Source organism: Gopherus evgoodei, chromosome 17 (genome assembly GCF_007399415.2).
Source record: "Gopherus evgoodei ecotype Sinaloan lineage chromosome 17, rGopEvg1_v1.p, whole genome shotgun sequence".
In the NCBI taxonomy this organism is placed as follows: Eukaryota; Metazoa; Chordata; order Testudines; family Testudinidae; genus Gopherus; species Gopherus evgoodei.
This window is the reverse complement of record NC_044338.1, coordinates 13,069,403-13,096,460: the sequence shown is the minus strand read 5'-3', so window position 1 is coordinate 13,096,460 and position 27,058 is coordinate 13,069,403. Positions and strand designations below refer to the sequence as shown.

Here is a 27,058-nt window from a genome sequence, read left to right as displayed (position 1 = left end):
TTATTGAGACATACACAAATTCTCTAAGTAAATTTCACAGATTTAGAACCTCATCTTTTGAAACCACTGCATTCCTCTGCTTACAGGCACTTGAGTGAGAATTATTTTATTTTAGTTGTTTTCACAACTCATGGTTAATATTTCCACAGCAAACATTTGAATTCTATTGTTCTACAGAATACATTTCAGTGGCTGCACTGTTGTTAGCAATACATAACCCAGCCAGAAAACTGCTAGCACCCCCTGGAGTTCAAGGGCTTTATTTTCATCTTGATGCACAGGGATTTACACATGTATTATCCCCAAGCCTGAAAGATGAAAATATAACCTTAAGTATGCAACCCATGCAGGGGTACATCAGTGACAGTGCCTACGCAGAATGCAGCATCACTTTCACAGCACATTTAGCCTTTATGGCCAGAAGTTTCAAAAGGGCTCAGCACCCATAATCAAGCTCAGATTTTCAACCCATCTCAGAATATTGCGTGTTGAACCCTTTTGAAAATCTGGCCATCTGAATCAACAACGGGAGCTCCTGCGTACTTTTAAAAGTCTGGCCTCAACTCTGCACGCTGAGCATTTGGATAATGGACCCTGAGCAATTCCTGACGTCAAAGCCTGCACGTCCCACACACGCTGAAAATCTTAGATCAAAGCACTTTACATTGACATCCTAATGGGACAAGAGAGCACCAAAGACTTTACAGAACTGAAATAGCCCCTGCCATTTCTGATACTGTGTTCTCTTCTACTGAGGCCCATTAAATAAGAAACCAATTTTCTATAATGTGATGATTATTTGACATTAGAGAACAGGATGAGAGAAAGTACACGCACTATCGCAATGGATATTCCCAATCATTTGGCATTTCCATTACCATTCAGCTAACAAACAGGAAATTAAGGTTACAATTAAATGCAACATCATCAAGGCTGAGAAGTCAAGCCCCATGAAACTGAGGACATTCTGGACATTATTAAGGCTCAAAATTCTGCTCTCATTTACACTGGTGTAAATACAAAACAATTCCATTGGACTTTAGCAAAGTTTTTCCAGCCAACAGAAGAATTTGGCCCAGGTTGCTTTGTAAGTATATAAGTAACATTACCTCAGCCACACTGTACTAAATACATACTGTGCAATACACCATATATATATACACACACACACACACAAAAAATGTATATATACTGTGGAATACACATGGATAATTACCCAGCTAGCTAGCCCATGCTAAAGCCAATGCTTCCGCAGCTTCTAGATTAAAGCTAGCTCAGGTATATCTACACAAGCTGCAATCACAGCCCATGCCTGAAATGTAGACATACCCCAAGTTAACAGAGACATGGAAGAAGTGTTATGTGGAGTTCCCCCACTGCTTGGGTTCTCAGCCTTATTATTTTTTTGCATTTATATTCCCGCTTGTTTAAGATTCTCTTTACTGTGCTCTTCTTAAGCACCATAAGACTGTAGCTATAGTCCTCAATATGGATTTCAAAATTGGCACTGTGGGGGATCATGTCTCCAAGTGATTTTTGTATCAATAAACAAGTCTGCTTACTAAACAAATGATGATTTTTCTAATTCCCAGCCCTCACCCTGGGATCTGCATGTCAAGATGGGTTCATTCTGACTTGTCTATCACTGATAAGAAATATTCTGCAAATCATAAAGAAGTTCAAATCCCATGAATGATTCATTAACCAGAACAGAATACAGCTTCCTATGCCACAGCTGATTTTGTAGAGCTAGCAGGATAGTGTACAAAGTTTACCACGTGTTTTGCATTAGTAAAATAAGCAGACCCGACCTGGATTACACACAAGGAACAGATATGTTGATTCAGAATGGACTTACTTTAACAGTCACTCTCTTCTGATCATAACCATAATTTAAAGGTGCCTCTAAAGCTAAAGCCACACTTAAGTTTACCTCTTCATCTGACTCTTAGAAGTCACTAGAGGTAAGCTTTTCTACACACAGAAATTCATCTTAAGACCAAGCATACCAAGTTTCGGCCAAGAAGGAACTGTTTTGAAAAAACTGTAAGCAACTAAAGGAATTAGAATATAAGCCATGTCTCAGCTCTAGCTAATACTGTTTGCTCTGGCAAACAAAGTAATATCAATGGTTGATTTCTATTTTCATTTCATTTTCTGTCTACCTAAATAGATGAAATCTACTATAACATTAACACTGCAAAGTAGTATCACTGTAAACATAACACCCACAGTCAAACACTTGAAATAGACTCATTGCTAAGACTCTCTCGAGTTATATTTGTTATTTGGAAGTACTGAACAGCTTACCCTCCCTATGAACTTTATGCAAGATTTAACACTGAAGAGGGAGAGGAAATTAACATTTCCTGACTGTACAAAATTGACTACAGCTTTTTATAAAAGGAAACTATTGAAGAATGCCCTTATTAAGCTAATCAGTAAATATACAGCTACAAGCTCCTACTACCCTGTACAACAGGGATAGGCAAACTATGGCTCGGGGGCTGTATCCAGCCCTTCAGACGTTTTAATCCAGCCCTTGAGCTCCTGTCGATGAGTGGGGTTGGGGACTTGCCCTGCTCCGGCACTCCAGCCAGGGAGCGGGGTCGGGGCTTGCCCCACTCTACACAGCTCCCAGAAGCAGCAGCATGTCCCCTCTCTGGCTCCCACACGTGCTGTCCCCACCCCAAGCACCACCCTCACAGCTCCCACAGCCAGTGGGAACTGCTTGAGGTAAGTGCCACACGGAGCCTGCAACCCAACCCCCCTTCCATGCCACAACCCTGTGCCCCAGCCCTGATCCCCCTCCCATCTCCTTAGTCCCAGCCCAGAGCACCCTCCTGTACCCCCAGCCCCACCCCAGAGCCCGCACACCCAGCTGAAGCCCTCACCTCCCCCCCTGCACCCCAAACTGCACCCTGAATTCCTCATTTCTGGCCCCACCCCAGAGCCCACACTACCTCCCACCCCCAATTTCATGAGCATTCATGACCCGCCATACAATTTCCATACCCAGATGTGGCCCTTGGGCCAAAAAGGTTGTACAGCAGGGTTGGGTAAACTGAGTGTAATGATACATTTAACTGGTGGAAAATCCATGGTGCTAAACTGGTGCTAAAATAAAGCCCAATTGTTCAATCAATATTCAAGTCACTTAGACCAAGCAAGATAAATTTATCTGAAGGTGAATAAAAGTAAATGAATGATTGTTGAGATTGTCTACAAAGACAAAGGCAAATTCGTGTTCTGCAACTAAATTTTAAAGGAACAGCTTCATTCTGAATCATTAGCACTGATTTTTACCTCTTTTGAGCTAATTATGCCCTCAGGGATAACACTGAAACTGAAAGTAAAGTGAAGTGCAATGTAAATATAGGGCCCAATCCCACAAGACGCTGACCGTCCTCAGCTCCCATGGCAGTTGATGGCTCCTGGCATAGCAATCAGTAACTGCTAAATAAATTATATGAACTTTTGAATCTTCTCCATTTTTTTTTAAACCACCATGTAAATATGTCTATATAGTCTGATCTCCAGAAGAATGTTTGTTTTGACATGGGAAAACAGAAGGAAGGCAAATTAAACCCCTATAGAGCAGGCTGCTCTGATGCTAGTTTTTGTGAATATAGTTCACTCAGTGCACAGTGGGAAAATGTAGCATGGAGAGGTTTTAATTTAACAGAAATGGGCATGCTAAAATTAACTCTTTGGAGACCGCAAGTTTATTTATCCAGCTGTGATTGCTGGCATGTTCCAGAAAGCCAGTCATAGGAAAATATAAATGACACATGTACCTACAAAAAATGCAACCTGCCAACAGGAAAGTGAATTCTTCCAATTTTCCCTGAAAGTCGCAAATGACGGAATTTCCCAGGTAGATCTGCCCTGGTGTTTAAAACTTGATTTGTGGAAAAGTGGGCTGTGTGTGCAGTTTTGATCATCTAACAATGTTTTTTTATGTAACACAAAATAAATAAATAGATATCTCATCAGAGCCACAAAACCAAAGGCAATTAAAAGCAACTAGAAAAGTGAAGCTGCCTGAATCACTGCCGTCACTTTGCTTCACTCTTCCCGAAGACATAATGCAGCCTCACAATTGGGCAGGGCACTGCAATGCAAACATAGGGCCCAATCCCACAAGATGCTGACCGTTCTCAGCTCCCATGGCAGTTGATGGCTCCTGGCATGTCAAAAGGCCAGGGTCATAAGCAGCATTTAAAATCACTTCCTATTAAAGTGTTTCAACAACAGAAAGACAGTAAAAGCCTCTATCCTCACGTCCATGTGGTAGCAGAACAAGATTCCTCCTTAGGACTCCACAGATCACTTAGCAGGGTACCAGCTACCATGCTGCCTAGCACATCGGGATCAATCTTCCAACCCAGGGAACAGCCAGAACCCAAACTCCCAGGAAGCTACTGCATGTGCTACTATCTCCAAATGATGCTACTGCTGTGCACACCATCCATCCCTTCTCACATTCCCTCTCCACTCTACGCATCTACCAGTATCCTTGCCCCTAAAACAACAAGCTAGGACAGAATTTGACCTTAAAGTTATACAGGAGAAGCACTCAAAAGTGCACCACATATTCAACTACTTTGCAGCAGTTTACACTGCATTTCTCACTGAAATTACCACCTTCGGCGACAAAGGCAAAAAAGACTTAAGCAACCTGGATGTGTGGGAGACACTTCAGGCTTCCAAAGGTGTCAGCAAGTAGCAAGATAGGTACCCATATGCAGGCACTACAGGTTAGTGGACAAGTTTTGCAACACTTTATTTCTTACAAGGCCTTTGCTAGATTCTTTTATTCTAACTCCGAGTTTTATGCATTTCACATTTCTTTTACATCTCTCCTAAGTTTAATTTTAAAAAAAAGCATGCGCACAAGACTGGATGGCTGGGACAGGGAGTCGGGTCACCTTCAGGTGACCAGGTTAAAGAAACTAGATTAAGTTATCAGTGACTGACAATGTTACAGAAAATGAACTTGTTTCAAATAGCTGTGGCCTATCTCAGTCCAGCTATTAAGTTAGACATCCGTATCACAACAGATACCCTTTTTCAGAAGCTTCAGGAGAGGATCTAATGCATGAATGAGCATGAAAACTAAACTCCTCTTTCATCTTTAGAAAGCTGAAGACCAAACTACTCTCTTGTACACCCTTGAGCTACATTGCAGAGCATTGTGCTACCTTTGCCCAAGCTGTACCTGTTCTGGGGACTGAGATTTTTGGTCTGCAGGACTGTAAATCTGGCATTTTTCATGCATTCTTGCATACATGTTTTTTAAAATAATGGCCTTAAGTCCATTAACATCATTCTGTATGGTTCTTGAGAGAAATCATTATCTAGTTTTCCTCCAGTGGACCATTCGGATTCATTTGAATGAATTTATCTTTGGGAAATTAATTTCAGCACTGAAATCAGTATGAAATTGAGAAGAAAGTACTGGACTAAAATATTAGAAGTGAGGCCAATTTTCAAATGCCCTTCAAAAGCCCTCTCTTTTGGGAGCTGGATATGCACCAGGGTGTTTTCTCCCCAAAACACTAACAAACCAGCTCATGAAGAAGATTGGTGCCCGCTAGACTCCAAAATTCCTGTTCCGACACTACTGCTTATGACTGCAAGAGCTGCTGTGCCCAATTAAGGATTTTAGGTCTGGACTGCTTGGTTTCAGTAATCTCACTAGTGTCCTAACTTTGCAGCAGGAGGGTGACACCTACAAAAAGACTGTCCCATATCTATTACACAGGCATCATGAAACCCACCATAAACAAAAGGCATACAATAGTTCAATCCTTTCTTTGCACCCTTTCTGATAAAAAAATCTATACACACAAATTTTTTGAAGTCTGATCCAGAATCTGGTCTGCACACCATCTTTATAGACCCTCACCTTGTTTCGTAAGTGCATCTCTAAGACCTGGAGTGATCATCTCCCTCCTTTCACTGTCCTCATTTTTCCCACTGCTCTGCTGAGATGGACCTGTCTTGCCAGCTTCTTCCTCAAGTTCACATTCTTTCTGTTAAGAGAGAATTAATTACAATCATTTAGCTGAATATGCAATATTTAGACATAGGAATATTCCTAGCAACCTCAAATCACAGCTATTAAACCTGATAACAATTCTGGCACACCAAGATGAACCTGGCTCTCAAGCAATTCATTTGTTAAAAGCTGTTCATCCATTATTCCACTCCACCTCTTCATCATGCTGCCCCAAACACTTAACTACCTGGATTTACAAAGGAGTCTAATGGAGTTTGGCATCTAAATCCCATAGAAAGTCAATGGGATTTGGGAACCTAATTCCCATAAATTCATTTGAAAATCCCCAGCCATAGTGACTTTCATCTCCAAGTGCTCTACAACTGATCTGTATGTGCACGGATCACTTCTCCCTGCCAGTAAACTACAGCCACCTCTTGGCTAAAAAGTAGTTCCAATAGTGCTCAGCACTGCACAGTTATTTAGCACAGGTCAGTGAAGAATGCCCCATAACCATTTTAAAACACTGAAGGGTTTTAGATAGGCAAGACAATTTACTGACTTGGAGACATGGAATGTCTCCCCTACTCTTACACTAAGTACTATAGGACCTTTCCTGGCCAGCGCTTCTGACCTCTGTTTTATACCTATTTGGAGCATCACCCACTTCAGAACCATAACTTGCCCTTTCATGCTGTGATGCTGCATCAGTTCAGGACTGTCGATGCAAGCCCAACCAACTGCATTGTTTAGAAATAAGCTATTAAATCTCATCACAGAACCCAACTAAGATTAGAGCCACCATTATCAGCCACAGTATAACAAGACTATTGGGCTCTCCAGAGATACAATGCTACAAATATCGCTAATCCCCGAAGTCTAGTGTGACATGAATAAAGAAATAACACAAATTAGTATAAAGTTAAAAGAGGGCTAAAAAAAGAGTACATCAACACTGTGAATCCGTAAAAAGAACAGGAGTACTTTTGGCACCTTAGAGACTAACAAATGTATTTGAGCATAAGCTTTCGTGGGCTACAGCCCACTTCATCGGATGCATGGAATGGAACATATAAAAAGAGTATTGAAAGCTTATGCTGAAATAAATTTGTTAGTCTGTAAAGGTGCTACAAGTACTCCTGTTCTTTTTACGGATAACGCGGCTGCTACTCTGAAACTTCTGAGATTCTATTGCCATTTATAGTTGCCTGGACAGCACACATAGAAGTGTAAATAATTACTTTGATATTTGATGGAAGATGTACTATGTTTGTTCTTAAATATTTCAAAGAAAATATACATTCGTTACAGACAAATGGCATTTAAAAATGGAGTCCTTCTGATTTCCCAAAAATCAAAGTTGTTTCACAACCAGGTCCATTTTAAATCAGCACCCCTGATCTAGGTCTATTTTAAATCACTAGCCTCCTTCTACCCACCCCTCACATCTCCCCCCACCCACCCAATCACACACACCCTATGTACCAGGAAGTTCCAATAATTTTTTCCAGTTTTGGCTTATTTCTACTTCATATTAAAGAAACGTAGATACTAATCAAACAATTGCTCTTAATTTCCTGAGCTCCACATGGTCTTCCTGACCAGATTCAGTAACTCAAACAGTTCTCAAGACACACATATGTATTTCATCTGAACTCCAAGAAGTTTTCAGAAAACACTCAGAGCAAGCTCAGAACCATCCAAGAATTCAGTTTGCCATTGCTTCCAGGAAGTCATATGGGATAGATTCTACCTACCCTTCATATTGAAGTAGTACCTGCTGATTTCAATAGGACTACTTGTGCAGCAGGCATCAGTCATCAGAACATAACAGAATCTGGCCCTTACTAAACTAGTAAGATCTGGTCCAACTTTTGCTTCTTTGAATTCATAGTTTGTTCAAAAACAGTTCTAAAATACAAGTACAGCATTACATCAGCCATTCTACCAACATTTTTGTAATGCATCTAAACTTTCTTAAAAGGTCCACAACACAAAGCATCCAGCCATGAATACAAATCACAGAAACGTAGAGCTGGAAGAGAGCTTGAGAAGTCATAAAGTCCAGCCCCCTGTGCTGAAGCAGGACCAAGTAAACCTAGGTTGGACAAACATCTGTCAGGGATGGTCTGTTCTTAAAAACCTCCAGTGATTAGGGATTCCATAACCTTCCTTGGAAGCCTATTCCAGAACTTAACTACCCTTATAGTTTGAAAGTTTTTCCTAATATCTAACATAAATCTCCCGTGCTGCAGATTAAGCCCATGACTACTTCTCCCACCTTCAGTGGACATGGAGAACAACTGATCATCATCCTCTTAATACCAACCCTTAACTTATCTGAAGTCTATTACCAGGTCCCTTCTCAATCTTCTTTTCTCAAGATTTAACACACTCAGGTGTTTTTTAAACATTTCCTCATAGATCAGATTTTCTAAAACTTTTCACCATTTTTGCTGCTCTCTTCTGGACTCTCTCCAATTTATCCACATCTTTCCTAAAGACACTGTACTCCATCTGAGGTTCACCAGTGCCAAGTAGAGTGGGATAATTACCTCATGTGTCTTACATACAACCCTCCTGTTAATATAAATAGGTTTCTAAGTCCAATAGAAGACTCCATCTTCACTCATCAAGACACTTGGACAATAAAATATTGATGTTACTGAAAAAGCTTCATACATAAGCAGGGAGAAGGTAAGTCAGTCATCTTTCACATAACTATTGAGCACTAAACAGCCCTCTCTCTAAAAGCCATAATTTAAGTCTGGGCTAGATTCTGCCCTCCCCTTAACTCAAGGTGGGCAGTACTTTACTCAGAGTAGTCCCATTAACTTATCGGAGTGCAGCATTACTCAACGTGATTTCAGCTCTTGTACCGCATAGAATCCTGGAACCATAGGGCTGGAAGGGACCACAAGGGTCACCTGGGCTAACCCGTGCCAAGATGCAGGATTTGTTGAGTCTAAATCATCCAGGACAGACAGCTTTCCAGCCTCTTTTTAAAATCGCCAGTGAAGTAGCTTCCATGTCTTCCCTAGGCAATTTGTTCCATTGTCCTACTGTTCTTACAGTTAGGAAGTTTTTCCTGAGATTTAATCTAAATCTGCTTTACTGTAGTTTGAACCCAATGCTTCTTGTTCTCCCTCTGAGGGCAGGGCAAAATATACTGATGCAGGAGCATTCCCTTTTACGTGAGTAGAGAGCACAATATGTATTTGTGTTGTATTAAATATAGTCATTCACATAAATGTGCAGTACAAATAAATTAGCATATACAGAACCAACCTTTGCATACAAGAAAAGTCATCTTGCATGATTAAGTGTCCTAACATATCTATTTTTCTATATACTACACTCACTGTATTATCTCAAAGTATTGAAGCATAAAAAAGTCTATTTAATTAGAAAAAATATAATCAAAATCTTTATATCTAAATTTAAAAAAACTCTTATTTTTTCCTACCTTGAAGAGACTGTCTACCACTTTTTTCCCAGGCTGATTTCAAAGTATGTATACAGGACACCAATCATTTGTTCCTATCTCAGCTGAGTACCCAATTTGTTTTATGTTTCATAAGTATTTAATCCAAGACATTTCTTGAGGGGAAAAGCAACTCGCTGCCCTAGGAGTTGTATTTATTCATTTGCTTAATAATAAACCTTTCATGTTTCTTATTCAGGATTTGAAAGAAAAGAACACAAATAAACAACTTAGCACAGAGAGCAAACTTCTCACGGGTGATTTAGCAAGAAGCATTGAAGTAAATCTAAGGCAAGTTTATTGTCTTTCTGTAACAAATCAAGCAAGTAGTGGCTACAGCCAGCTTTCCTTTGCCCTTGAAATAATGTGGCTGCCAATAAAACAAGCCAAACACCCATCCTTCTGTTCTATATTCACAGGCAGCAAAAGTCCATGGACAATGAAAACTTAGGGATTCAGATTTTTGCTATTTACAGACCAAATCCTGAAGCCTGCAGGAGTTTTGCAACTATACTTCATTGGATGCTAAATAAGGACAATTACACCTCATGATCGTGGGCACAAACTGACCTCAATCTTGGGGCAGGAAGAAATGTATTTTTCTTTATTTCTATATGTACAGCACAACACAATCAGCTAGACACTTTATGGAACAAGCCAGAGAAATCCACCTTCCTCTGAACGACCAAGTATTAGCCATTACAAAAGGCAGAACAGGGGATCAGTTGACCAATTTAGTAGAGAAGGTTCTGTATTCCTGGTTAGGATAGGAACAGAAAGCAGTGCAACATTCATTATCTGCAAATTCACAGCTCAAATGTTTCAAATGCTTCTTTATATGTATTTCTTACAAATATGCCCAGAAAGCACACACAAAATGTAAATTTTTTCAGCAGCATGTGTTTATTTGGGGGGTCCTGCCGATATCTTCAGACATGGAGGAGAACACCTCCACAGATGGTCATAACTGAAACTGTCAAAACTCCTCAGCTGCATTTTTGGCTTCGCTATGTAGAATTCAAGATATTCAAAACACATTCTGTGGCTAAAATTAGCCATTTCAATTTAAACTAGGCACACAGTTAATTTAAGTCTTTTTAACCTCCCATTAAATGTGGCTCTCGTTCTCAGTGGGTCACAGCTGAAGAAAATCTGTTGATGTAACTCACTATACAATTCTCTACTCCAGCATGGCAGCTGCCACCCATAATGTTCAGAAGATAAAATTCTGTTTCACAGATGGTCCAGATCATTACTTATTCTTCCAGGAGAAACATGCTAAGGACCTTCAGAAGTTGGCCTGGCTTATGGAAGACTGGTTTTCTAGTCAAATAGATCCAACCTTTTTAATGAAGGATAGTCTACAAATATTTGAAGGGCGCAAACACCAAAGAGACAGAGTTACTTAGTGTTATCTAAGGAGACAGAACTAGCAATAATGAACAAAAAATAAAAGGGAAAATTTAGGCAGGATTATCAGCCTCCCAAGGGAAGCGCTGAAAGCCCCACAGTCTCAACATGTAAAACCAGAAGGGATCAAGTCTTAGAAAAATACACCTTAAGCAAGGCCCTTTGATTTCAGTTTTTACTGATTTTTTACCTGAATTTTGTACCATTCGAGTACCCAGAAATACTGATTATGTTAAGAAAATCCAGTATATTATGTTTATGTTAAATTAATCTGTCAATGCAAAGCCATGTGTTATAAGGCAATGTAGTGGAAGATACACATGCACTGTACCTACTGAATGTAAAGTTCATGAAATAAACTGTGGCATTAAACTTCTCTTATTTCCAATACTCTTACTTTTTTCTATTTGTTGCTTTCTTTTGGTCTTCCCATCCCCCAATATTAAACCTGATATTTACCCAGAAAGACTTATGCTAATTTTTTGCACTGATTTTTCACTCATTTTTTAATTATTGTAATAAACACTGATAAATTCCCATGAATTTTTAAACAAAACAAAAACAAAGGGCTTAGACCACAGGAAACAACACTGTCCTGGCAAGAATATGGACCAGATGAGCTAATAGGTCTGTTCTAATTCAGACTAAGATCTCAGTTGAAACACTGAACACCAGCTGGTCAGTGGCGCAGTGGGGCTAAGGCAGGCTCCGCGTGGCTCTCGGAAGCAGTAGCATCTCCCCCTTCTAGCTCCTACCTGTAGGGGCAGACAGGGGGCTCCACGCACTGCCCTTGCCCCAAGCACCGGCTCTGCAGCTCCCATTGGCTGAGAACCATGGTCAATGGGAGCTGCGGGGGCGGTGCCTGCAGATGGTGCAGCGTGCAGAGCCACCTGGCCGCACCTCCAGGTAGGAGGCAAAGGGTAGATATGCTGCTGCTTCCAGGACCTGCTTGAGGTAAGAGCTGCCCAGAGCCTGAACCCCTGACCCCCTCTTGTGTCCCAACCCTCTGACCCAGCCCTAATCTACCTCCTGCCTTCCAAACCACTCGATCCCAGCCCCACACCTGTAGCCAGACTCACCCCCAACCCAACATTCAAATCTCTGCCACTAATCCTTACACAACCATACAAGAGATCAAAGCTAGATCCTAAAAATATTCAAAAATTATCTTTTACTGCCCCCTACGCACAAAGAAAATGTGCAAGTATACATCCCAAAGCCACAGGAATATTGGAAGGACGAGACTGACATCATACAGTAAAGCCTAAATATTTATAGATCAGCACTGTAAAAAACAACAGTGTATTCTGCAAATAGATTTTAGGCCCCTTTCTGCTCTCTCATATCCCACTTTAAGTCATTCTGATGTAATTCCATTGATTTCAGTAGAGTTAGTGTGAGATCAGAATTAGGCCCTATGAATTTAAGTACTGAACATGTGCAACTCAGTATTCTGTAAATTGGTTTTTAAAATAATCTTAATTTGAAAGACAAAAGCTCTCATTGCACTAATGCACAGCAGCTAAAGCGAGGACAACTCTACAAAGAAGGATGCCTGGGACTTAACCAACAATGGCACCTTTCATCTTGGAAATCAGACAACTCGATAATGAAGAATTAGTTTCACATTTCAGATTCTTCTGCATGTTGGTGTCACATCTTTGGTGCTTATTTTTAATTACAATAAATGACTGCACCTATGGGATCATTCCACAATTCAAGCATTCGCACAAATCCGTTTGTAAGTCAGTCTGCATATTCTCTGGGAGATTCATCATGGAGGCAAAGCCATTCATTCTCATAGCTAATGATACAGTCAGTCACCTATTTAGCCTCTCACATGCAGCATTTATATGGTCATATCCTGCCACTGTTCTGTATATGGAGATCCACTAAGTCAATTGGAGTTTTAATTCAAATTGATAGCAGGATATGGCTGTAGTTAAGAAACCTATCCTTGACAAGCAATTTTTAAGAGGCGAATGAAATGCAACTTTCAGACACTAACACACACAGCCAACACAGAGCTAGAGGAAATACAAGAATCTTCCCCCCGGCCTCACTGAGGCCAGGGCTACAACTATAAACTTACATTAGTATAACTACTGATATCACAACAGGGTATGAAAAAGCCACACCCCTGAGCCATGCAGGTTATACCGACCTAGACAGTGCTATGTCAATGAGAGAGCTTAGCCTGTCAACATAGCTACTGCCTCCCACAGAGGCGGATTAAATATGCTGACAGGAGAAGCCCCCCATACAATGCTGCAGTGCTTCAGTGAAGATGGTAAGTGCAGATCTGCCCTGAGGATGCTTTGGAGGTATTTACTCTTACAAGTAGCCTCCCTGAACTCAAGTGGATCTACTAGTATAAGAGTTGCAGGATAGAGTCCCTAGATTATATGGGGTGGGGCGGGGGGTTTGCACTTCTGGGATAGCCAACCTACATAGAGACTGCACAAAGAAACCAGTTTATGGAGGAGGGGATTAATAAAAGACTCCAGCTCCACAGACAAAATAAAAGGGAAGGATGAGAGGTAGAGACAGAAAACTCCATCTTAGATCCTAGAAAGGCCAAGTGTCAGGCAACAAACATTCACTGTTGCTTATTTGTAACACTCAATTATATTGGAAATTCTGACTTTGGTCACTACTAGGGCAGTGATCACAAAACGTTAGGAAGTGGTTGTAGCTTACTGCTGTGGTCATTTGCTTGTTCATAAACTAGACAATGGACTATGCATATTTTTATTTTACATTGCACAGTCCTTGTGCTGTTGCTAGATTTTATTAGTCAGTGAAACCTTGAGGCCTAATCTCCTATAAAAATGGCTGCAAAAATAATTTTTTCCCTTTAGTGGTTTTGAGTCATGTCACAAAGGAACATGAATCTTTTATTGGACAAACTTCTGTTGGTAAGAGACACAATCTTTCGAGCTTTAAGTCTGGAGAAGAGCTCAAGGGGCTCAAAAGCTTGTCTCTCTCACCGACAGAAGTTGGTCCAATAAACGACATTACCTCACCCACATAGTCTCTCTCATATCCCAGGACCTCCACAGCTACAACTACACTTCATACACAAATAATCTGTTTTTCTTTTCTCCAGTGACCTCTAGTGGTGAATATGTATGACAGCAAAGCCAAAAGGAGGACTGAACCCTATTGCAAATGGGATCAGAGCGTGTTAAGGGTGAGGAAGATCTAGTAGTTCATCAACCTGTAAGTGGAAAATAGTTTCCCCCAATGGAGACACAGATACTAAGCTGACACTATATTAAGGAAAGGTAGACATTCAGATACAGGTCCCCCATCTTCCCCCATGACAGTTAATGAGGCAGTATGAGTTCAGGAGAGAAACCTGCTAATCTCAGAATTTTCCCTTGAGAAAAGAGATTAAGCATCCTCAGACAGCTCCATCCCCTCTCAAGGGGTTCTGCATTCTTTGCTCCCTTGTTTCCCACTGAAATCAATTAGAGTTTTTGGTGTTAAGGCAATATAAGATCATGCCTGCCAGATTTCTCTGCAACTGTCTCTTAGAACAAACTGGTAACTGCCGTCACTGTTATGGACCACAAAGAAATGTGCCGATCAATTATTTTCAATGCACCCCAGCTGAAACTTTAGAGTTATTGCCTCAGCTGTCTTACTAGATAAATCCAAACAGATCTATAATATAACAGGAATAATGAGCATGTGGCAGAAGCAGGAGGTTTGGGGGGGGAGGTGTTTTTTGTTTACTTTTTTGACACTTTTGGCTATTGCGAGCATTTTATAAAACCAACATAAAATTGTAGGCCCAGTTCTGTAGTAGAAAACTCATCTTTGCGCTTGGCAAAAATAACTGTTATGCAATAACTTCTGAGGGCACCTCCCATTCATTGTTCAGGAACATCACTTTTTTTTCCTCTACGAACCCAAAGTAGAGTCAATATTTGAGCATGCGCCTGTATTTCCAAAGAGAAACTTCAGACTCTGTCCTAGCCCCATTGCATTTCAAACTTTTATTTTTCTTCTTTTTTATTAGACATGTATGCTGCAGTCACCCCTAGAGACATCAACCAAGTCAGAGCTGCATTATTCTGCAAATAGATCAAATATGTAGCAAGTGACAGTCCCAGTGTAAAGAGCTAATTCCTGCTCTCTGTTAAATTCCTGAAAGACTCTCCAACTTTCTCCTTTAGTCAGGAAAGACAGTTCAACCAAAACTTCATGCTAGCAAGCACTCTTGTGACAACATGAACACAGCTCACTGTCCCAGAGTGCCCCCTTGTTGCAAGACCAGGTGTTGCAGCACTTGTACCTCAGTTTCCCCTTAGCACTCTTCGGCTTATCCTTGCCAGAGAGGTGACATGGCCCTCCAGCCAAGCCACTTTAAACATTCAATCCCTTCCAGGGTCACAGAGTCTCTTAATCTAAGTCCAATGCAACACCAAAACAAAAGAAAGTCTTCTTTACAGGCAGGCTTCCAGCAGCAATAGCCTGTCTCATTATCTCACCTCCAGATCCAATCACACCAACCATCCAGGTCAGGTTTACCCTCTTACTAACCGACCCTGGCAGGCCACAGCCAGTTCCTAGCTCACACTCGGCTTTTTCCCTTATTTAGGAGCAGCCCGTCCACTCCCTCCCCAGCCAGCACTTAACTGCTTGACCTTCCTCCTCAGCCAGCTCACCTGCTCTTCTCCCTAGCCAGAGATTCTGGCCTGCCTTCTGCAAGGAGCGCCTCTTCTTAAATCCAACACCCAGCGCAGCTGTAGCAGGATGGGGTAACTGAACAGGGCTGACTGGCCCCAGACCTTCTGGCCCTTACAGGGGAAAGCCTCCCTGTTACCCAAAAGCATTCAGCTGTCTTACATGATTGAAGATACTGTCATGCCACAGTCTCTATAAAGGCATGTCATAATCATCCGCTTGTCCACCTAAAATGGAGTTTTATCCATTGCACCATGGCATCATGGTGACACTAAACAAACTATTAACAACACCCAATTGGAGGAAAAAAATAAAAATGAAACATCTATGCTGCTGAAGTACTCTGGAAAATTTGGATTGAAAAGTGCACAGGCAGCAGTGCCTTTTATTATACTCATATAACTTTAAAATAAGTCTATCTGCAAAATCTTTGGAAGGGGGAAAAACAGCACCTCCAACCTACCTCCAAATATTTCAAGTCACATTTTTGTTGTGTCCTTAGATGATAGCCAATGGAGTTTACTGCTTTGTTTATAATTTACCTCTATAGCTACAAGCCAGGGGCAGTAATATTTTTATCAACTCGCTACCTTAGTGATAAGGAAACTCCAGGTACTAAGCTTGCTCTAATAGCAGTACCTTGGCCTTCTTCATGTGACCCATAATTTTGCCCAGATCTTCAACATCAATGACAGAATTACTGCTTCCATCCTCCTCAGCACCCGCCTCCTCCTCACTGGTGGTTTCAAATAAATCCTCCACCTATGCAATAAAGATTTCAAAAGAAATTTTAGAAGCTTGCATGATACGTTAAATATAAACCCCTGCCTATTCTAGCCTGCTGATTCAATTACACAAGAGGCAGCAAAGACTTCTGGAAAGTTAACAATGGGACATTTGACCTATACAAGGCACACAACTCCCAGCTGTACCAATAAAAAGCCTGATGAATTGTTTTTTTAAAATGAATTTAAGAGTACACAAAGCATTTGACCTTCAGTCTCCTGGGAAATCTGGCTTCCAGATTGATTCATTCATTTTCATCTCTCTCTCTTCCCCCCTCCCCCCATCAATCTATCCATTTCCCATCATGTCATTGGCAGTTAAAACCAGAGGTTAGGACAAAAGCATGAAACTCTCACGGGATTTAGGCACCTCATTCCCTTAGACTCCTTTGAAAATCCACACCAGAGGGATTAATATCACAGTGAACAAGACAGTTCAAACTGTAAATTTCTCAGGGCAGAGGGCTCCCCCTGTAAAGAGTCAGGCACAGCAGCTGTCCTGTATCAATATTAACAAAGCCTATTCCTCTTGTGATAGCCTAAAGAAGAGGTAGCCTTGCACTTTCAACCCACCCAGGGAGAAGAGCAACTGTCTTCTGGTAGGGTCTATAGTGCAGTAGCAATGATGCCCTGTGCACAAGATGGATGATAAAGTGTCTCAGCATCAGCTGCTTTCCCTTTCTACAAAGCAAGAGAGATGATCCCCTAATCAAAACTTGTTATTAACACAAACACTGTGGGAGAGAGACAAGCAGTTAGACATAAGTATTCAGAGGAAGAGACAGAGCTGCCTCAGACAATGCTGCCAATCTGCAGCTGCAAAGAGAGACTCTGGACCAAAGCAGCCAACCTGACCAGTGACAGACTGAAAAGCTAGTGGTGGTGTTAACTGCTCCTATGGCACAGTAAATAAGAAACCTCACCCTGGGGGTGGAGATAACTTAAGACCCTTCTGAGAAATCAGCATAGGTCCTCTTTATATTGGTTCTGGCACATCCCGGCTCCCATTTAAAGGGAAACTTCCCTGTACCATTCCCCCTAGCTCCCCTCCCCCGCCAACCCTCAGTTCTACTTCTTCTCTGGCCCTCTACTTGCACTATCCCCAAGGCACGGAAGCAAGGGACAAGTGTAAGGGACAAGGTCACATAGCAGATCCAAGCCCTTAGAGCTGGGGAAGCAAAGGAAGGAGTCCAATGCCTCTCCAAGAGAACCCACAGAGTCTCTTAAACCAGCCCTGCTAAGAGATTTGCTAAGAAGTAATGCCCTGTGATTTTTGGACCTACCTCAGTGTTCTCCTGCTCTGACACCCTTTGCTCACGATCCGATCCCTCCTTGCTCTGCCTCCCTTTGGATTTGCACTTGCCTTTCTTACAGTTTCCACTACAGGGCTTCTTCTTTCCTTTGCGAAGTGCCTGGAGCCTTGCGAGGAACCTGGCCTTCCAAGCATCAAAGTCAGCCTCGATGCTGCCATGCTTGCTTTTGGCTACACTACAGTCCCCCTCTGCACGAGTCATGACACGACTAGCACTGAGCATCCACAGCCATTTGTCAATGTTTTTTCCAACCTAGGACGAGAAGTGAAAAAAAGCCCATTAACAAGGAACTTACAGGCAGTCCAGGAACTTACAGACAGTCATTCAGAAAACAAATTGGACAAAAAGTGGCTAGATGTATGGCCACAGCAGGCTGACTGACTGACTGGGAACCAGTGATCTCTGAGCTCTAACAGCAGCTCTGTTGCCGACGTAGAGTATGAACTTAAACCTTAGCTTCTCTATACCTCATAGTTTCTTCACTGGTAAAAAGTATTAACATCATCACTGAGTCTGACCACTTCAGGGTGCCAAACTTTAGAAAAGATGTGGACAAACCAGCAAGAGTCCAGAGGAGAGCAACAAAAATGATAAAAGGTTTAGAAAACCTGAGCTGGGAGGAAAGGTTTAAAAAAAAAAAAAAAAAAAACCTGGGCATATTTAGTCTTAAGAAAAGAAGGCTGAGAAGGGACCTGATAACAGTCTTCAAATCTGTTAAGAGCTGTTATAAAGAGGACTGTATTCTGCATATTTACTTGAGGTTGGATAAGGAGTAATGGGCTTAATCTGCAGCAAGGGAGATTTATGTTAGATATTAGGAAAAACTTTCTAACTCTAAGCATAGTTATGCTCTGGAAGAGACTTCCAAAGAAGGTTGTGGAATCTCCATCATCAGAGGATTTTAAAAACAGCTTGGACAAACTTGTCAGAGATGGTCTAGGTTTATCTGGTCCTGCTTCAGTGCAGGGGGCTGGACTTGATGACTTCTTGAGGTCCATTCCAGCCCTGTATTTCTATCATTCTATAATAGGTGTGTTTTAGGGGATAGTTTTTCACTTTACAGCATTTGCTAGTAATAACAAAACCTGTGTATGTACAATACTGGGTGTGGCCGTCAGGCCATGAAGCACTGTACAAGTACATTAGTCTGAAACTACATTTTTTTTCCCTCTTTCTGATTTAGATAAACTCAGGCAGTTCCTGAGGTTAAACACCATCAGACTATCATATAGCTGGCGAGTATCAAGATTTATCAGTATAGTAAATGAAAAGTAAGAAAGGAGTACTTTAAAAAAGGGAGAGAGGTAATAATAAGTCAGTGGTTTATTTTGCCCTTTAAAAATCATACAGAACAGCCTCTGACAAAACAAATATGACAGCTTTATCTACTAATTACTGGTTTTAAAAGCGTGGAAATTCAATGAAAGATTTACAAAACGTATTCTGTATATATTGCAAAGGCTGGGGATCAGAGTTACTATATAGTTTTAAAAGTGTCTGAACTATCATCCTGAGGAAAACACTCCACAGGTTAACATGGTACCAATGGGAATCATTCTTCTTCACTTTGATAGGGTGCTGCACTTGAAGGGGAACTGGATCTGGCCTTAAATACTGCATCCTTTAAAAAAGAATCCAATTTTCCAACTTCCTCTTAAAAGTAAGGAGTCTTAAGAACACTAGATGCCTAACCCAAGAGGTGCAGAACACCATCAATCTCACTGATATTTGCAGACACCAAAGATGCTTAGCAATTCTTCAGGATCAGAAAACAAAAAGAAAATCCAGAGAAACTCACCGTGTTGTAGTGGTCCACATACACTGAATTTCCCAAGCCAAACACAGCATACCTCATGCCTTTCAGATAGGTTTTGCCAAACCTAAAGTCATTCACAGCCTCTTCTAACCATTTGCAGAACCATGCTGCATTTTCAGTTGGCTGTCCATCAGTGTAGGTAGCAACCAGAAACACACAAATATTTTTGCTGGTTGCCTGAAGACAGTATAGCAGAGGAAAAGAATATTTTAAAGGGATGATCAGTGCATTCTCTAAAACAACTTTAATATTACAGTGTCAGGAAGAGAATGTTATTGTCTTTTTAGAAGTCAAGGTATGAAGTCTAGGGCAGAAAATCCTAGGAATGAAGCTGGTAAGTGCACTCTTTGTATAAACCATGGATTCAATACATTAGGAAAAACTGTATTAATAAACATTTTGCCCCATATAGCATTTCTATTCAAAGATCTAAAGGAACTTTATGAACATTACCTAAATAAATCTCAACACCACAGTGAAGTAGAGATGAATTACTATTACTCCTAGACAGGACACTTTGGCATAGTGAGGGACATGAGCAATATCTCTATCTTACTGAGAAAGCTTGCAGCAGAACCAAAACAAAGAATTCAGCTCTCCTAGGATCATAGATCTGGGTTCTACCTTTTCTTAGAAAAGAAATATCAAGTTGACATCAAATAAGGGCCAATATTAAATTACTTCAAGGTGGTATTTTAGGCTGTAAGAAGATCAGCACTGAAGGTTCCCATTTACCCCACAGATGCACTCTTCAACACAAGTCTTGTGGGATTTGCAGGGAACTAGGGGAGGTCTGTAGGAAGACGCAGAAGAGATCAGACCTCTCAACAGACCCAGGGAATTGTTACATATATATTTTACCTATCTAGGAAAGGGAAGAAAGAAAAATACTAACCTCTTCGGCTAGACAATCATCTGGATCATAGTCTCTCATGTTAATGATTTCTGCAGGCAAATTAAGGGAGAGAATAGCTTCAGCAAGAATTGTTGCAAATCCCTGGAGAGAGAGAGAGAAATAGAAAGGCTTTATCTGCAATAACCCAACCAAAGGAAGAGTCAAACAAATTCATGAGAGAGTGTTAGAAACTCACAAACCTTGTAACAAGAAGCGGATATTTCATATGGCTATCATGTACAGAAACAGAACAAAGACACCTATAAAACCCACATTTTCTTTTTTTTAAAGTTAAGTGCATTTTGTTTTGGAAAGTGAGTATTTCTACGGACACACAAAAAAAATCACTCAACTTTAATCAGTTTTTTGTCTTTGACAGAGAAATATTATAAAGCAGCGTCTCTCCACACAAGAGGAGTTTAAGGTGACACCAAAAGATTAATAGAGTATATTTTAAAGCGTTGATTTTTAAATTCTTTAAAATCTAATTTCCTCTTCACTTTTTTATTTTATTGGACAACAGAAACCTAGTCAATTTCACTTTCAGGTTCTTGAACCATGCACTGTTTGCAAGCCAATGTTACACTTCAATAACGTTTTGAATTAACTTTGTCCAAGTAGAATAAAATGACTTTTACCTTAGCTGTGCCAGTCTGAGAGCCATAGAAAACCTTCACCCCAGTAACATAAACTTCCTTCATCTTTGGCTTTGTATATCCATTTATTAGCACATCTTGTGTTACTTTAGACAGAGTTAGCTTCTCGGTGGATTTTTCATCCTACAAAACAATTGTAGTATCCCAATCTTACCCTTTTCAAACTCATCTTAAGCTAGTTTTCACATAAAATCCAAACCACCTAGTCAGATCTTCAGCATTAGGTTGGTGAGCTCTAGCAAATGTAACAGTGATAAGTTTTAGAGTTACAACTGGCCCATAAAAACAATCAAACTAGCATCCTCTCATTTAAATAAGACAGGTTACTGTAATCTGATCTCACAGTATAGGGTGTGACTTGATCACAGCAGGTGTCTGAAGATATGCCTTCCTCCCATCCCACGTACACAACTGAATATTTTATGAAGGAGTTTTTACCCTCTTGAAGGGCGTAATCCTGCTTCTAGTGAAATTATGGTACTTTTATCATTAACTTCAATGGGAACAGGACCTGCTTCTCAAACATCAGGTGTAAGCAGCTGGCAGAGACAGGATTTGAAAAAGTGCTGGGCCAGTCCAGAATGACAAACCTTCTTCACATAATAAACAGAGGTGATTATGTGAGATCAGTTCACCAGTCGCTTACAAGGCAGTAAAATATTCAACGGGTATGCTTTAGAAACATAACAAAACACACTTCAAGTACTATGATTTTCAATGATGTCAAACCACATTTAAACTTCAAGAAGTTAGAACTTGCACATGGCCTACAGTGGACAACATTGAAATGAAATGCCACATTCACACACCAAGGAGGACACATTTCAGTAGTGGGTTAAAGGATTACTGTTGTAACACAGTGGTAGATTTCCAGTTGACAGAATATAAATGCTAGAATTGTGAAGTCTCATTTACCTGCTTTTTGGCTTTGGTGGCAAGGAACTGAAAGCAGATCCAAATACCGATGCCAAAAGCTGCACAAGAGTAGATGTAAAACCTGTTTAGCCATATTGACATCAGATGAGTGTAGAAGTAGCTCCATGTATTCACTGATGCATCTAAAATGAGAATAAATCATGACTGCCCTCTTCCAACTCAGCAAAAGCAGCAGCAGTTTCCTTCATTATCAACCATTTTAAAAAAAGCAGCACACACACACACGGCATCTACCAGTCTCATGACCTTAACTATTCTCAGTCTCCAGATCATGCAATGACAGGAAGAAATTGAAATGGCTTTTGGCTATGGACACAACCATTATAAATGAATTAGGGACTAGCTGGCTTTTCATCCAGTAAAACATTGCTGTGTAGATTGAATCATAGAATGTCAGGGTTGGAAGGGATCCTAGAAGAGGACCAATCAATCCCCAGACAGATTTTTGCCCCAGACACCTAAATGGCCCCCTCAAGGATTGAACTCACAACCCTGGGTTTAGCAGGCCAATGCTTAAACCACTAAGCTATCCCTCCCCACCCTACAGCCTCATACACAGGCCAAAGTCTTAGACTGTTACAGGACAGCCTACGTTTCAACAGCATAAGTTGAGTGTGCTTAGTCTTAAACATGTTCTGTGCCATTATAGCCTCTTAAGAATTAATAGTCTTGATGCAAAAGCCAAACTTCTTCTCATTAGCCTCAGTCTTGCAATGAATCCAATGAGAGCAAAACCTTGCCCCTATATAGAGCTCTGCTGACTTCAAAGAGCTGAGTGCAGGATTAGAACCTTTAAAAACTGCTCAAATTATACAAGTTTTAATAAACTGGGTATCAAGACATGCTTAATATTTTGATTAAACTGAACATACTTTATCAGCATTATGCAAGGCGTATAACCACAAAGTTTTTATTTAAAAAGAGGATTAGCTTTTAAAGTATAGCATTAAGAGCAATATACATTACACTGTAGTAAACAGTGTTACTTCCCCTTCTCTGTCTTTACTGGTTATGTGCAAAATATTCAAAGGCTTAAAGACCGCAAGCCAACAAAATAAGACTAACTCATTAAATTAATTTTTTCTGAAGAGCAGGGATTGAGCATTCACCTATTACTTCTTATGCTCCTAACTGGGCTCCAACATCATGACTCCAGTAGGTACCGGGGACCAGGACCAGGACCCCTATACCCTAACAGAGTGCAAGTAAGTTAAAGGCACATTTCTTGGAAACTGAATGCAAAGTATTTGATTTTCTCAGCAACATCCACTGGGAATAGTCACAAGACTTCTCGCACAGTTTGCCAGCTCACCTGTTAATTCATTGCCCCAATTCCCCCGGTTGGCCGCTGTAGCAGCAGAAACAGCATTCCTCCAATTTTGCTACCAGTAGCAGTTTTTCTGTCATGCTAATACGACCTTTTAGCTACCCATCAGAACTTGCTACCACTAGGTCAATGGGTAGTGAATTCAGCTGAATGGGGCTTTATTTGGGAAACTGGCACAATTCGCTTCCTCCTTGCTAATTTGCAATTGATTTATTTGATTATTGAGGTGTGCTGTCTCATTGTATGTGTGAGTATGTGTACAGGGAGGTGAGACTTGGGAGGGTACAGAGCACAGACATGAGCCCAAGTTGATACCCCACACCAGCCCATCCTTGCCTAGCATTTCAGTCAAAATGAGGAGTCACTGAGATAGCAGTTTGTAGAATTGGCTCTGGTTACAAGCAGCTGCCTTCAGGGCCAGCTATACAGCAGTTAGTTCTGTAAGAGGCCAGAGTTGTAGCATAGACAATGCTGAAGACAACAGAATGTTTGTGACAATGGCTGTGAGCAGCAGATGTTTTCCAATATCCTTGAAGCAGCAAAAACCCAAAGAGCTTGTGTAGATGGAAATTTGCACTAGTGTCACTACACAGATGTAATCACACAGCTGTAAACTGCCCTAACCTAAACAAGCCCGTTAGAATCAGCTCAGTTAAAACTAGTTTTCAAGGTCCACAACCAAACCATGAGCACCAGGCAAATGAAAGCTTAGCCTGGCTTTCCTTGCAACAAAAATGCCTTTTTGGTAAAAGTGGTATCTAAAAAAAAACATAAGTCTGGAGATCTGCGTACTATTCCCTACTCTACCAGTGGCTTGGTATTTCATCTGTAATAAGTCTTCTTCTCAACTGCTCTGGTCTCATTCCCCTTCTTTGTAAAACGGAGATAATGTTGCTTATCCACTGGTACAAGGGAAAAGCACATAACATTTCAAACAAAAAGGGTTATTAGAAGCTCAGCTTTCAGTAAAAATAATCCTTTGGGTGGAGGTTTTATTGCAACAGTTTCTAACTCAATTCCACCTAAAAGCAATCTGGCTAAAAACTCTAATTACCCTCATCCCATGCAGCAAACTCATAATCCCAGAGATAGCTCCTCTCATTCCTTACTGCTCCCAATCACACACACCTTCCCTTTGTGGAGATTAGATACATTCAGCTGCCTATAATTAACACACAAAATCCAAGGTCATTAGCTGGCACAGAGGTGCTTCCCCCTGGGGCACCACTGGAGAAGGGTGCAGCAGTAATTCAGGGTTACCTTTATATTATTGTTTCCTACATTTCTCTGATACTAACAGATTTCACTCTGGGTGTGTCCATCGGAGACATGTTCCAATCTCAATTCTGCTGGTGGTCCCAGCAGCCTTAAGGTTTCAAGATATTGGTCAGAGGTCACCCCTTTCAGGCTTGGCACTAATTTGACTTCCTTTTAAAAGAATAAGCAACTGAGTGTGTGTTGCATGCAGACCTAACAGCAGCAAGCGAGTGAGCCCATTCCCACCTTGCTGGGAACAGCAGGAAACAGGCTATTCCAGATGTGTTATGGTTAAATCAGTGTGGTTTCAGTTTAATAGGAGATATATCCTCTTTCAAGGCACTAGCTACAACGATCCCCTAAAAATCATCAGGCCTCCTCAGACAATAGTACTTACCCATGGCATAAGCGTCAGCACAAGCAACCAGGATAGTTAGGACCTGAAACACCAGCCAAAAAATCAGTATTCCAGAGCGTGATTAATTTGCAACTACCCTTCTATATTTTGGGTAACAAACTTAACTAAGACAGAGAGATCTCCAGGTGCTCCTGGGGGCAGCCATGCTGTTCGCAGAGGGATGCTGGGAGTCCGGGTGGTTGCTTTTCTTCCCCTTCCTCCCCTCTTCACTTTATAGATAGCTTCCTTTTCATCAGTAGCAATACAGAGCACAGGGCTGGTGTGGCAGTGTTTCCTTCCTCGTGCCTAGAAAAAAACAAAAACACGCGATCACAAACACTCTAAATATTTACAATCACAGAAAAACAATCTCTCATAGGCAAACACATCAGATAGGCAGTGCAACCTCACCGGGCTAAAGAAATGGGATACGAAAATAATACAGCAAAGACAACCACTGGAGGGGGGAGTACCCGATCCTACACATACACCCCCCACGCAATCGCACGGAAACAGAATACCACGAACACAGTCACAGAAACACACTGAAGCACAGAGCGACACGCAGAAACTCAGCCCGCCAGGGAAACACATGCTACAAACACACGCAGAGTCAAGCCACTCTCAACCCCTTCTCACACACAGCCACGGGAGTACAGTCACCCACGCCAGCCGACCCCCTGGAGCACTTCACTGTTGTTGCTGAACCCCACCAAGAAGCCATTTGCATCCAGGCCCCAGAGACGGCGACACCCGGCCAAGAAGACACGGTGATGGGCGCGTGGGTTTGACTGTGAAACTGGGCGGAGTGGGTAAGCTCCTCCGGCGGGGTCTGTCTCGGGCTCCTGCACAGTGCCCCGTTCATCAGCATATTGCGATGCACTAACATTAACGAATACTCATGGGGGTGTGGCCGGTTGGGGTCTGGTATGTGCCTCGGGGGTGGCCCGGTGTTACGGGGGGGATGACACTACCTGACAGGCACTATCCTGCCCCCCTAGATACGTGGGGCTGGGGGTAGCCCCCCTGTGCCCACAGGCCAGGCGAACCATGCACGGGATGGGGGGGATTTGCCGCCCAGTCACGTCGGCTCAGGGCCCTGCTTTCAAACCGCCCCTCCCCCAGGGGCCAGGTCAGACACCCCCCCCCCGCGTGCTGTGAGAGCCCCTCCCCCGGGGGCCAGGTCAGACCCCCATGCCGTGTGCACGGCGCTGAGAGCCCCGAGGCCGGGGGCCAGGTCAAACCCCCCCCGCGTGCTGTGAGAGCCCCGAGGCCGGGGGCCAGGTCAGACCCCCCCCCCGCGTGCTGTGAGAGCCCCTCCCCCGGGGGCCAGGTCAGACCGCCCCCCACGCCGTGTGCTGTACGAGCCCCGAGGCCGGGGGCCAGGTCAGACCCCCCCCGCGTGCTGTGAGAGCCCCGAGGCCGGGGGCCAGGTCAAACCCCCCCCGCGTGCTGTGAGAGCCCCGAGGCCGGGGGCCAGGTCAGACCCCCCCCCCGCGTGCTGTGAGAGCCCCTCCCCCGGGGGCCAGGTCAGACCGCCCCCCACGCCGTGTGCTGTACGAGCCCCGAGGCCGGGGGCCAGGTCAGACCCCCCCCATGCCGTGTGCACGGCGCTGTGAGAGGCCGGGGGCCAGGTCAGACCGCCCCCCACGCCGTGTGCACGGCGCTGTGAGAGCCCCGAGCCCGGGGGCCAGGTCAGACCCCCCCCATGCCGTGTGCACGGCGCTGTGAGAACTCCGAGCCCGGGGACCAGGTCAGACCCCCCCCATGCCGTGTGCACGGCGCTGTGAGAACCCCGAGCCCGGGGACCAGGTCAGACCCCCCCCATGCCGTGTGCACGGCGCTGTGAGAACCCCGAGCCCGGGGACCAGGTCAGACCCCCCCATGCCGTGTGCACGGCGCTTGAGAGCCCCGAGGCCTGGCGCCCTCCCGCCCCCGGGAAGACTGGGCCCCTGTGAGGGGGAACTGAGCCCACGCGCGAGAACAAGTGGCGCGCGCACATACACCGCGCGCGTTCTTCTCCCTCTGTGGCCGCTGCCCCGGAACCCTTGATTCCCGGGCCTCGTTTCCCCGCCCGGACGCC

General features: G+C 42.7%; 1 protein-coding gene and 1 long non-coding RNA gene across 7 annotated transcripts in view; one reads left to right on the top strand and one right to left on the bottom strand.

Annotated features, from left to right (window-relative positions):
• Positions 1-27,033, bottom strand: part of LOC115636549 (S-adenosyl-L-methionine-dependent tRNA 4-demethylwyosine synthase TYW1-like) — a 132,545-nt gene extending 105,512 nt beyond the window's left edge. Inside the window, exons 1-10 of one of the 6 annotated variants that reach the window (XM_030536792.1) lie at positions 26,980-27,027; positions 25,102-25,281; positions 24,976-25,018; positions 21,974-22,116; positions 21,041-21,181; positions 20,403-20,504; positions 19,490-19,684; positions 17,662-17,943; positions 16,233-16,355; positions 5,912-6,038 (exon numbers count right to left, since the gene is read on the bottom strand). In XM_030536792.1, coding sequence (XP_030392652.1) covers positions 5,912-6,038; positions 16,233-16,355; positions 17,662-17,943; positions 19,490-19,684; positions 20,403-20,504; positions 21,041-21,181; positions 21,974-22,116; positions 24,976-24,979 — 1,117 coding nt within the window. In that variant the 5' untranslated portion in view covers positions 24,980-25,018; positions 25,102-25,281; positions 26,980-27,027. Of the gene's footprint in view, positions 1-5,911; positions 6,039-16,232; positions 16,356-17,661; positions 17,944-19,489; positions 19,685-20,402; positions 20,505-21,040; positions 21,182-21,973; positions 22,117-24,975; positions 25,019-25,101; positions 25,282-25,386; positions 26,080-26,979 lie in introns of those variants that run through there. The other 5 variants (XM_030536787.1, XM_030536791.1, XM_030536789.1 and 2 more) reach the window with 5 other exon arrangements.
• Positions 8,021-21,436, top strand: LOC115636554. The gene is made up of 3 exons (XR_003996994.1): positions 8,021-8,121; positions 9,554-9,557; positions 21,427-21,436. It is a non-coding gene; the product is annotated as an uncharacterized LOC115636554 (long non-coding RNA).
• Positions 27,034-27,058: the final 25 nt, after the last annotated feature.